This window comes from Centrocercus urophasianus, unplaced genomic scaffold (genome assembly GCF_019232065.1).
Source record: "Centrocercus urophasianus isolate 14NV4802_14NV808 unplaced genomic scaffold, USGS_Curo_1.0 seq_13, whole genome shotgun sequence".
NCBI lineage: Eukaryota > Metazoa > Chordata > Aves > Galliformes > Phasianidae > Centrocercus > Centrocercus urophasianus.
Window position 1 is genome coordinate 27,528,638 of NW_024884475.1, and position 12,885 is coordinate 27,541,522.

Genomic DNA, 12,885 nt, shown 5'->3' on the forward strand with positions numbered 1-12,885 from the left:
TCATGTGTAAGTATTAAAAACCTTCTAGGAAGGCTGTGGTTTAGTTTACATCTTGTGCTTTATCTGGTGCCCAAGTCAGGTTCTGCTGTAGGGAACCTGCTTTGGCAGGGGGGTTGGACTCAATGATCTCTGGAGGTCCCTTCCAACCCCTACAATTCTGTGATTCTGTATGCTACACCTACTTAGGCACACACAAAAAAAGAAGTATTTGTGATTTAATTGGCTATGTGATTAATTCTCATAGAAACCAGAAGGTGGCAAGGAAAAAAAACAACACAAACCAGCATGTCCCTAGTAGACAGTTAATTGGAAGGTTGCATGACATGCACAAATTAAGAAACAGGAAAGGAAAAAAGAATTATAAGGCATTAAAGCTAGAGGATGTACAGCAGTGTGTAGGAAGGAATCAGCTCAGAATCTAAGCTTGGAATTGCACAAACCACTGTGCACTGGTGGAAGAAGGTACAGAACCAACCAAGAAATTTAGGAAATGAGAAGTACAGAGTAGCACAAGGAACTTGATGCTTCCACGGAACTGTCATTCACAACTAGAAATTGAGCAGTTTCTGTAGAGCCCAGCCACACTTTTCTGTTGAAACCAAATACCTGTAAGATGGTTTTCTAATTACTTGCAGGTACCTGAACATATTTTTGGAGTCTATGATAAGGAATAACCAGATTGAATTGGATCTTTTATTTTCTGAACTCATGGCCAGAAGCGTTGCCAGCAATCATCTCTTTATTTCTAGCTTTCCACCTTCTGCCTGCAAATTCAGTGTTCACAGCTCTGGCAGACCTCCTGGCAGGTGCAACATGTCTTTTCTAGCAATTACAAGAACTCACAATATGGCCTTTGCGCACTATGAAAAAGGCAGCAAAACCTTTCCTCCACAAAAGGAAATCACAGAGCACAGACAGACACTGCTTTTCAAAAGCTTCTGAGCTTCACCTCTTTGACCTTTTCTACTACTGATAAATTGCAAGCCATGCTCTGTGCTTACATGGCTCTCTTTCAGCTCTTAAAAGAAAGACTTTGCTTGTTCTTGCCTCTCTTAGAAAATTGGGGGGGAGCTACTTTTGACACAAAGCTCCCCAGATACACCAACTTTTCTCTTTCTCAAAACTGCTAAGTGCCAGACAGCTTTCCCTCTGAACAACATAACTGTACATTCTGATTCCCAAGTCTTAAACTATTAAGCAGGTAGCCCACCATTGACAATAGCTACTTCATATACCTTTAGGTTTTTTTGGAGCCATACCCTTAATACAAGCCAAATATTCACGTGTGATACAGACAAGACTTTTATGCCTGGGTTACTGACATGTTAAGGAATTTTAACAAAATTCTGGAGATACCTGTAAAATTACAATCAAAGATCAGTTCTGCTGATTACAGTTTTTTTTTTTTTCCCCAAGTGTTTTAATGTAGTCTTACTAGAAAACACTTTAATATTCCTAACAATTGCTTTCTTTGAAAGAATGCCCAGTTAATAGACACTGATAATTTTCAGCCATTCCTGCTACATGTTAAACAGTAATCTCAAAGTTTTATACTAGAACTAGGAGTAAAATGTTAACAATTTACCATAATCATATCTTCATTATAAAAAGCAAAGTGATTGACTGATTAGTTTAGATGGTCAACTGATACTGTTACATTTTTGTTAACAGCGTGGTCTGAAACACAATAAGGGATGCAATAAGGTATGAAAAACAAGGAATGCCAATGGGGGAAAAGAATTCTACAGAAGATCATTTAAGTTCAAAAAGCAGCTACTCAAGGAGTACATGTGAAAATTTAGAGAAGAATTCTCGCTGTAACTGTATTGTACAGTTGTATTTAATTTCTCTGCATCCTTGGTGTTCTATCAGCATTAAGACGCAGAATCTTACAAAGCAGCTGGAATCATAGGGAAGTCTCCAACAACTTGTACATATGAGACAGTTAGAAACATAAATATCCCAACAGTTGCACAAACCAGCTCTGCAGAGGGGACACATTTCATTTCTCAAACTAAATAGGGAAGAAAATGCACTCATTCCAAAACAGATATTTATGCCAGGAATTAGTGAACGTGCTTATTCTTGCAGAACAGGTATCAAATGAATAGTATGAGTAAATTCAATGAACTTCAATGCAGTAGAGAAGAATGTCTGGCAAAATCTGTGTATGAAAAGCTTAGAAGAATTCTTCAGAGAAAAGTCTCAATTTTTATTTGCTTTTCTGAAAACATGAATTAAAGAGTCCTTACATCATGTCATCAATTTGCCCAGCCCATGGAATTTTTCTTCTTTTGGTATCATAAATATTTCTAGGCTATCTCCTTATTTTCTAAATTCCTGAGGAAAAAAAAAAACAAAAACTTTCATTACTGACCTTGGCTAATCTTCTCATTCTGGCTACTATTTGTTTTACTCTTGAAAACTTAAATAGTGGGTTTAAACAATTATGAGGTACTTAAACTCTGTGCTTTTCCTCAAGACCAGCCACCTGTAAAATTAGAACAATTGAAATTGCCATTATATGCCAAGACTTTATTGGTCTGTTCTCGTGCTTCTTACAGTCATCACTATCTTGCATTAGCTCACAACTTTCTACTATTTCTGCAGTTCATATTGACAGTTAGTAAGGGCTCCATGGAGAGCTCAAATTATTGCCATAACAATCCTCAACATTGTTACCAAGTAGTCTTTATGACGTAGATTACATAGAAAGAGAGAGTAAGTGATCTGAGGTAGTTCCTATAGAGATGTTTTTATTGAGAAACTTCTTGGTAATCAGAACAGACACAGGAAAACACATTTTGTACAAGATACCAGGAATACACATTATACTATGACCTTACGAAAAGCACTGCTGTTCTATTAAAGACTATTTGAAGTCTATGCCCTAAAGAAACTAGCAAGTTTGACTGAAGTTATCCTTCTCCTCTTGTTAAATGAGGAGGAGCCTGCTAACAAGACAGTCAGTCCCTTTTCTTACAAGACAATTGCATTTCCATTTGTTTTAAGGTTGACTTGTCCAGACCTTCACCAGCACCTGGATTTTGTAATTTATCAATCTGAACAACAGGTCTGTTTCAAACACTGCTTTATGAATTCTGAACACTCTGGTCCCTACCTCACACTGCATTGGATGGTTCCACAGATGTTCTACTCAGTAACTGGTATGATGTATTCTATTTATTTCCTCTTGCTTGTTCGAGGCATTTACATATTTATTGACAGTTCAATGCATTAACAATATTTTATTGTTGACAACTTTGCTGTTCTCATCTGCCCTTTATCAGTCTCTGAACTCAGGTTTCTTCCATCAACCTTGGGAGATCAGTGGATCAAATAACTTGTCTTCCATTAAGTAATTATCTTACTGTTTCAATAGCATGTAGTTGTAGCATAATATTAATAGTTATTGAAATTTGAGAATAGGTTGATGCTTATTTACAGCTCTTAGGCAGTCCTTTAAAAATAACATAATAAAAACATCAGCAAAACAGCTTTTGTAAAAACAATTATAAAAGACTTTACTTGTGTTCTCAGTATGATCATATAATCAAAGACGCAGAAGAAAATGGACGAGCTGGCTCTCACTTGCAGTATCTGTCTGCTTTCACTTTTGCTCGCCTGTGTGGAAAGGGGAACGAAACAAAACATTAAACACTGGACATTGCATCTGAATGTTTCATTTGACTCTAAATCTTAAACAGGCATTGAAAGCAGCTTTCTGTTTCGTTTCTCACAACAAACACAAAAACCCACCAGATCACTCTGAGGGATAGAATTCAAACTGAGAGCTGAAGCTGACACTCAATCTATGATGGCTGTAGTGATTTTTTTCACTCCGCTTACAATTACGAGTTCTCAGAAGCACTCTTCTGCATTTTCCACTTAACGAATTAATGTATGAAAATTTATACCAACAAAACATTTTAAAAGTTCAAGACAGTTTCTGTATTCCTGGCTCCCTGGGGAAAGAAGAGATTTATTCTCACTAAATAACCTGAAGACTTCTTAATAAATGCTATTTCTTCCTAAGATGCAGCTCTCCCCTTTCCAAAAGGTACTGAAAAATTTAAAAGCTTATTTCTTATTATTCAAAAGAGTCATTGCTCACCTCCTCTGTACTCAATAAACCGAGCAAATCTGGAGATGCCCAAATTATTCAGTTCTGATGAGTTTCCCAACCCAGAAATTTCAGGTAAATATGTGAAAATTTGGAGAGTAACAACAACAACAAAAATGCATATGACTTGCTGCAATATCTTGACCTGGGAGGAAGTGCTCATATCTGTACCCTCCATGAAACCTACCCATTTTTTGTATCCAATTTTACTGTAACCCCATCTCCCAGTAACTTTTAAATTAGTGTGTTATTTCTTCTACATTAAAGTACCTGTCAAGCAGTGCTTCATGAAAAGTCCCTTCTTTCCTGGCTTTTCGGAGGGCTTTTGTATCTTCTTTGCTTACTTTCAGCTTTTTGTCTTGGAAACTTTGGAATTTCTTTCTGAAAAAAAGAGGAAAAAACGTTAAGAACTGTAACTTACTTCAAGTTCTGTATTTCAATAAAAACAACTGTGATGAGTATCTTGCAGTAGACAACTCGCCTAATAAAGATCTAACAAACCATCACACTATCAGAAGTGCACTAAAATTTATCTATGTGAAAATTACTCAGTTTCTTGAGGCAGAGTGGGAATGATACCATGCATGATTAATGCGATATGGTTAAAAGTTCTGAAGAACTTCAACTCCTTCACCTAGTAGCAAAACAAGACAGGAATGAAGATGATGAAGGTGCATTGGGTGTAGGTGGCAAGGTGTTGGTAGTGAGAAGGCTGCACGTGTGACCCCTGTGAGAAGAGGCCAGGAACTGCCCCATGCTAAACAGACCCACCACGTGGTAAACCCGAGTCTATTTAGCAGAGCTGGTGATGCCTCTGTGAAATCATCTAAGAAAGGACAAAGTTGCCACACAAGCAGAGGAGAGGAAGAAAAACAGTAAATATGGTATGAACACCAAGGACAAAGTAGAAAAAGGAGGTGATTCAGGAGCCTAAGCTGATATTCTCCTACAGCCAGTGAAGAGGATGACATTAGAGGGGAACACACGGAATGAAGGCATGGAAAAGAAAAACTATCCTGTACTGGCCAGTCCCCAGCTGAGGGGTAGGTGTGGAAGAGAACGAAGTGAAGTTGAGCTTGGGAGCAAGGGGAAAGATAGGTTTTTTAATTTTTGCTTGTCTCTCTTACTACCCATATCTTATACCCATATATATGTAGTAAGAGGCAATACATTAATTTCCCCCAAAGTTTGTCTGTTTTCTCTGTGAAATTAACTAGTAAGCAATCTCCTTCTGTTTATCTTGACCTATGAACCTTCTCATCCTATATTATGTCCTTTTGCTGCTGAGTAGGAGGAAGTAACCAACTGGTTGGGAGTTTGACCCTTTCATCAAAGAAGCTCCCAAAGAAAAGAGGAAGAAGTTACTTAAACCTGTTAATAGCTCCCAACTACATACACATAGTTGATTTCACACTGTTTAACATTTCCTTTGTCTTCCTGTGGAACATCATCTTTCTTCTTAGTTTCTCTTTCAGCACAAGTTCGAATCTGTTCATGGAGAAGAAAATATATAACAGAAAATGTCTTCTTTAGATTGCAATTTTTTATTAAAAATAAGACAATATAACCTTCATAACCAAGTGAGAGTCAGAGTAACTTTAAGTTCTCAGCTTCCAGACTGGTTAACTAGAAAAAAAACCAGCAATAAAAGCAAGAGCTTCCTATAGTACAGGGAAGGATTAAGCATAGTGCTTCAAAATATTGTAAGATGTAATTCCACCCTCAAAGCAGCAACATTACAACTGTTAAGAGTTATCAGGGATAAAATGTATTTCTGAGAGATTGAGTCTGTAGTATTATTGCTCTGACTAATACACACTTCTCTCTATCTGCAGGCACATGCTTTTCAAGTCCAAATGACGTAGTTCCACATGCTCTTACATGAAATCTCTGCACCAGCATCATTCTGGATAACCCTTCCCTGCTGCTGGTTCAGCCAGAATTCACCTTCTTGTACCAAGCAGTTCAGAATTATCTGGTGTATCATGAGAGGGTTTTACCCACCACTTCTTTAGTGGCATAAGTATTTCCAGCAGATAGGTAAGTACCTCAGTTTAGGCATTCCTGGAGCTCATCTGCCTCTTTTGTGGCCAAGTCACTTAGCAGCTTACAGAAAACAATTGTATCTCTATGCTCTCAGTAAACTGTAGCATAGAAGTACTTGGGTAAGCTTGCATATTGACGCCAGGCCAGCATTAATTGTAGAATATGGTAGTTACCTTTATCATTTCTTCTTCCCCTGCAGTTTTGCTTTTGGCTTCTATGTCTCCATCTTCATTACACCTAATGAAACGACTGTTTGCTGCCAGTAATGCCATTTTTTTCTGTAGAAATATCACATACTGTTAGTATAAAATTTGTATATAAACCTTAATGGTAACATTGATTCTTTACAATACAACAGAAAGCTCTGTATGTGTATTCTGTTCTTTTACATGTAGACATTTAACAGCTAGTTGGCAGTCTTCTCCATTCTTACTTCCTACATAGCTGCCAAAATGCAGGAACTTGAAGTACACAAAAAAAATTCCTGAAGAAATACAAAAACTACATCATACTTGGGAAAACAGAAGATAAGAACTTACAGTATGAAAGAAATTGCAAAAAGGCAACTTGTAAATAACACTTCACTGCTTGTCTATACAGATCGACAGTCAAAATGCAGTCAGATGCTAAGAACACTGAATGAATTATCCTAAGCAGCTTACATCTTGGAAGACAGGTTCCCATTGCTCTCTTGATCCTATAGCATCTGAACGCCCGACAACAAGTCCATCTGAATTTATACCCAGGTATTTCCCATAGCCAGACTTCAGAGCAATCCTCAAAGAAAAAATGCAGGGAAACAATGAAGAACATCTTGATTTAAAGCAATTCACAATTTTCAATAAATCAAAAATATGTTATTAGTATGCAATGTATTTTAAGAGAATATAAAAACAGGTATTCATATCAGAAACAAAGAAAACAAATATCAAGGCTTGTAACATTTTGTTACAGTAGTTACCTTGTATCAGACAACTTCACGGCTGTAAACTGTTCAGGAGGACTAGGGCCTTCATCATCTTAGGAATGAACATTCCATTAGTTACAAGGTATGTGTTACACACAGTATTTAATCTGTTAACACTGCTGTTTCAAACAAGCTGAAAAACAATACAACTGCCACTGCTAAATACTATAGAAATCTGCAATTCTAAACACTGCTAAATACTATAGAAATCTGCTCTTCTTTAGAAATTCCTTTAGGATATCCACATTCTTAAAGAAAAACAATGGAGGTGCTTGCTTACATTCAAGTAAAACAGCACAAATATAATCCTTGTTCTAAGGAATTTACAGTCAAGAAGGTTTTGTAATTCTCCAGGTGATGTTGAAAACCATAATTTCATTGTAATATTATTTTCTCAATAACAAAATTACAGTTTGTCTTCAGGAACAGAGCCCTAAACCTTAAAAAGCTACTGGCCTCTCCATTCCTCAAAACCAAAGTGAGATAATACTGTCATTGCTGGTTTGAACTCACTCAGACAAAACACACCGCAAGGGTCGTGGAGTATTTATTGTCTGACTGACGGTTGAGACTCAAAGTAGAAGACAAGCTCACCCCCTCCATACCAGTGCCATACACCATACTATGTTTGCACAGTGGCAAAACCAATACATTCTGAAAAGGATGCAGCAATAATCCTTCAAACTCATTTGCCTCAAGTTTCATTCTCAAATTGATACCATAAAAGAATTTAATAAGTTACTTTACTTTTTATCCAGTAACAAGCAATCATCTCCAACATGATTCAATTTATTATACAGATAAAACAGCAAGAAGAAATAAGTGAAACTGATTGCTAGTCATTAGGTTTCAGTCATGCTACAGCCAAGATTTCTGCATTATTTGTAATGAACTGCCTTTAGCTGTAAAACTGTTTGCCTTTGAACGATACTACATTTATGCTTTTCATTACTGAAACTGTTTTTTTTTTTTTTTCCAAATTTCCTGAAACAAACCTTTGTGTGGTGCTCCAAGCGTAAACAAGCCATTATCAAGGGCATGGATGTAAGCTCCTTTATCCATTTCTATAGCTATAGTTCCTGTAATTTCACCGAAATTACTGACAGCCCACCAGTTTCCTGAAACAAACAAAATAACCAGCACAGTTAACGGACTATTCACAACTTCTAACTGCATTAGTTCAGGAGTCATTATTTCTGTATGTACTCAGAGACTTGACATCCTATAGATAGTGACAGTATTTTAAGATTTTTGTACATTATTTTATAATACCCAGCCAATGTAATGGTGTTGCTGCTGGAACAGGCTATCCTGCTATTCTATCCACCTTCCTATCCCTAATCACTGGCTCCTGTTCTCCATCCCTCTGTAACGCTATAACACCACAGAGCATTTAGATTCATCCAGCTGATCTAGCTGAAGGTAACCTTGCAAGGAAGGTGGTTTTTTTTTAATTCTGGATCAGCCTCCTGCAGTTTTGCAGTCACAGCCAATTACTACATATCCAACATAACAGAAACCTTTAAGTTATCTTCTGTGAAATTACTTCATACAAATAGCAGTTGTTAGACTCATGATGTTTCCAACTGAACTTTTGTACATTTGAGCTTCACAGAGTTCTACCAATGTAGCCCTACTCACATACGTGAACTAGAATTATAGTGTTTATATATTTAAACAGGTAACATTTCCTCCCATTATCTTAAAAATATTTTCTGCCTAATTAAGATAATTATTTTTGATGAATTAAAATATGATGTCTTTTTTCCTCACAGTAAATTCAACAAATCTATCTTTCTTAAGCAGAAATAATCTTATAGAACACACGCAGCACATTTGCTTATCCTGTAGTGTCATAGCTTACTGATCACAGAATGACAGAATTACAGGTGTTAGAAGGGACCTCAAGAGATCACTGAGTCCAACCACCTGCTAAAGCAAGTATGCTAAAATAGGTCACACAGGTAGACATCCAGAGAAGTCTTGAATATCTCCATAGAAGGAGAATCAACAATCTCTCTGGGCAACCTGTTCTAGTGCTACATCACCCTTATCACAAAGAAGCTCTTCTGCATGTTTGTATGGAACTTTCCTACATTCAAATTTTAAGCCATTGCTCCCTGAGCAATGCAAATTCATCAGCATATGTATTTTCCAAATCTCTTCCAGTATTTTCTTTTGAAATTGAAGTAAACTAAAGAATGCAAAACACCTGAGATGTTTGGTGAAGCACAGTACCTCATCTTCTCATCTATGGTCTTTTAACAGAGAAATAGGCACCAATTCCCTTGCAGTGCCTTTGCACAAAATAGAAAATAACATCCTGTTAGGAGCGTGGTGCTATAGTACATATCTGCATCTCTCATGACTGAACATATTTTAGCTGCTTTTGTGAAGTAACTTATGGTAAATTAAGGACAAACAGCACTGAAGGGCAGACTGTTGTGTTATCTCTCAAAAACATACATAGTTTGATCCTCCTCTTTTAGGAAAAAAAAGTGAAGTTACAGCTGGATACAAAATAATGTTTGTGTCTTTGGCTTCAATTAACAGTAACAAATTTATAGAGTGAACACATAACAGCAGTGTGACAAACTAGAACAAATAAAGAAGCTAACAAAAACCTCCTTCCAGAAGGACTGAAGGAGAAGTAACTACTACTGAATAAGAACAGAAAGCACATGTTCTCCAAACTAGATAAACATCAAATAACATAAGACATATTATTCACATAGAAATATATAGAAGAGCATTATAAGTCTACCTACAGCAAATACTTCTGGAAAATAAACAAACAAAAAAACCAAAACGAGATCAAAGTAAATAAAGAGTTCAAGACTATACGTGAACATACTTGAGCAGAAAAGAGGCTAGACTCTAACTTACAAACATGGTGACAAGTGACTACAAACCTGAACATAGGGTACACTTAGTTTTAAGAGTCCTATGACAATCTTTTCCACTTCTGCTGTTCCCTAAAGCTGCCACAAAGTCACATAACTCCCAGAAGGCTGCTTACCAACGATATCAAGTTGTTCTTCTGCATCCTCATCCCTTTTCCTTTTCTTGTTCTTGTGCTTTTTCTTGCTGCAAAGGGTGACGTAAAAAATAAGAGCACAACCGATGCACCCCCCCGGCAGCCAGCGCTGTGCCGTGACCTGGCTCCCAGGAGCGAAGCCGCAGGCAGCCTCACCTCTTCTCCTTCGTCCCTTTGAGAACGAGCTTGGTGGACTTGACGCAGGAGTACTCCGCCATGTCTGCCTACGGCGTGCGCGACGGGACACGGCTCTGCGCCACGGACGGAAGCCGCCGAGCAGCAAACTTCCTCGCCGCCCGCTCCTCCAGGGCTCGCGGCGTGCCTGCACTTTCCCGCCTGGTGGCGGCACGCGCTCCGCGAGCGTGGCGGGGGAGTTTGCACAGTCCGACATTTTGGCTTTGCATGCGCTGCGTTGAGGGAAGAATTGTCTGAATCCGCACATAGAATATTTAATGTAGTTAATGTGTATAAGTAACAAAAAGTTTTTTTTCTTTTTTTCTTTTTTTTCTTTTTTTTTTTTTTAAAGAAAGAGGGCAACAAAAACATGCAACAGGCAGGATGAGTTTTAAAATCATATCACCCTTTGCCTTTTGCTTCTGGCTCTGCTTGAGTTGCCCTACTTCTTTGCAGAGCTACTAAACCCTCAGTGCTAGGGAACAAAGCCTACTGAGTCCCTCTGGTGTGTGCTGGGGCTCACCGAGGTGCCTGGCAGGTGCTGTAGAGATGCATGCTGTTGCCCATCATAAGCACAGATGCACAGCACACCGCTTGGGGCAGCCACCTTGCCAAGTGGCAGAGGGGATGGCGAAGGTGGCATGGCAGAACGAAGTACGAGGCTGCAGTGGAGCAGGAGCTTCGAGGGAAGCCCAAGAGGATAAGCCATGGAAACAAAGCTTGTAAGTGCCAAACGTGCCATATTTGGAGCATAGTGAGCTTTAGGACAGTTGTTCCCATCCATTTAGCTACTCGGCATGCCACAAAATCCATCCCCTGGCTTTCCTGTAGGGCACGGCCAGCTTTGGTGTGGTAAGCTTCCCATCCTCTCAACAAATACCTTCTTCATTTGGGAATATTCTTCCTAATACGTGTATAATTGGGGTCCAAACTAGAGCAATCACTTGTAACGTATGTTTTGTCATCTAGCCTGCTAATTAAAGGCATTTATCTTTCCAAAGTTTGCCTCTGATGATACTGGATGGTAAAATGTGAGATACCATTTCTGCCCAATCTTGCCTTGCAGACGTACACAGGCACATGCACTGTATTATTAACTTTTGATTTCTGATTTTATTACCTACTGAGGGTTGCAAAGGTTCTAGAAGTAGTAAGTGAGATTCTTAAATGCAGTTATGTCAAGACCTTTAAAATCACTGAAATCACAGCCAGGTGGTAGAACTCCACAGGTGTAGCTTTTCCCAGTGAATGACCCTAGAGTTTGTTGATTACTGCAGCTGTTTTCTGCAGGTGCTTTGATTGGATCTAGGACGCTGTTATTTCTAACTAAAATGTTTTTAACTTTTATCTACGTGCCTAACATGAATAACCTCATTTTTGGGGGGCTGTGAAGTTGTATGGGAATAGTTACATCTGCTGTGAAAATATCTGGAATGGGCTTTCAGGAGTTTTGGTTGTCTCCCATTTTTGGAAGCTTTGGAGAGAAGGAGAGTGGGAAAAGGTAAGGACTTAAGCGATACTCGAGTCAAGCTGTTCATGTCTGTAAATTCAGATTTTTATTTATTTATTTGTGTGTGTGTCCTAAGTAAGCTACCTTCCTGCCTTTGTCTTTATCTGTTGCATTTTGTTAGTGAAAGACGCTCCTCGCCGTGGTCAATCTTCGGCAAGTGGGTAACTTGAAGCAAGGTGCTACTATATAGCCAATATGTGACTTCATGGATTTATTGATTTGCTAGTCCCTGGAATTTGCATTTTGCAAATAGTTCTTCAAATAAAAACTGAAAAAGCAGAGGCTAGTATTGCTTTTGGTAATGATGAACTCCTTGCTGATGACTTCTGTTTTCTTAATGGAGCTAAAATCAGGGAATTACTGTGTTTGCAAATGCTTGTATCCAGTCAGGCTATGAAGGTCCCATGTGCCGTACTGTATGTGAAGGGCCAGAGAACACCTAGATTTCCAAATAGAAGATGGAAAACCTGGTTATGCTGATAGTACTCCATCCATTGTTTTAAACCACATCCTCATGTATATTCTCTGTTTTCATCTTTCTAGAGGTTATTGCCTGACTTCTAGAATGATTTTGGTACTGTCAATTTAGGATTTTACAACCAGTAATAGAATGGTTGTTACTTTGTTTCCTTCCTTGGTTTTGGTGGTAGATAAAATGTCTCGTTCGTTGCCAAAACATTTAAGTCAGTATATTCATCTTTTTATACTATAATCTCTTGTCTGCAGGCCACAGGAAACTAAGTCAAGCCTCAGCACTAAGCAGATTTTAGCAATGGTGAATGACTCTCATTCATCATTAAATATTTTTGTAACTGCTTCTGAATAAATATACCTGTAAGGGAATATGAAAAATAAGAGAGCAATTTGTATAGGAGTTAGAGAAAATGAGTGGAGCAAAAGAATGTCTGTCACCATGCTGATCAGTCTGCTTCAAGATTGCGTGCTAAGTTTTCCTTAAGTGTCTTTGGTTGTTTTGGGTATTTTTTTTTTCTTTATTTTTCTTTTCGGGTTTTGATTCTATGAAGAGA

At 38.2% G+C, this 12,885-nt stretch overlaps 1 protein-coding gene across 2 annotated transcripts; it reads right to left on the reverse strand.

Annotated features, from left to right (window-relative positions):
* Positions 1–1,699: 1,699 nt before the first annotated feature.
* Positions 1,700–10,423, reverse strand: FRG1 (FSHD region gene 1). Of its 2 annotated transcripts, XR_006167809.1 has the most exons (10): positions 10,330–10,423; positions 10,156–10,223; positions 8,132–8,254; positions 7,131–7,188; positions 6,832–6,946; positions 6,343–6,447; positions 5,520–5,611; positions 4,394–4,504; positions 3,529–3,624; positions 1,700–2,340 (listed from the first exon to the last, which is right to left on the reverse strand). XR_006167809.1 is itself a non-coding variant. In XM_042812745.1 (9 exons), exons 1-9 carry the CDS (start codon positions 10,389–10,391, stop codon positions 3,588–3,590), a joined length of 771 nt encoding a protein of 256 aa, XP_042668679.1. In that variant the 5' UTR covers positions 10,392–10,423; the 3' UTR covers positions 2,732–3,587. The 2 variants fall into 2 exon arrangements, 1 of the variants encoding a protein (XP_042668679.1); XM_042812745.1 differs by lacking the exon at positions 1,700–2,340 and having other exon boundaries at positions 2,732–3,624.
* Positions 10,424–12,885: the final 2,462 nt, after the last annotated feature.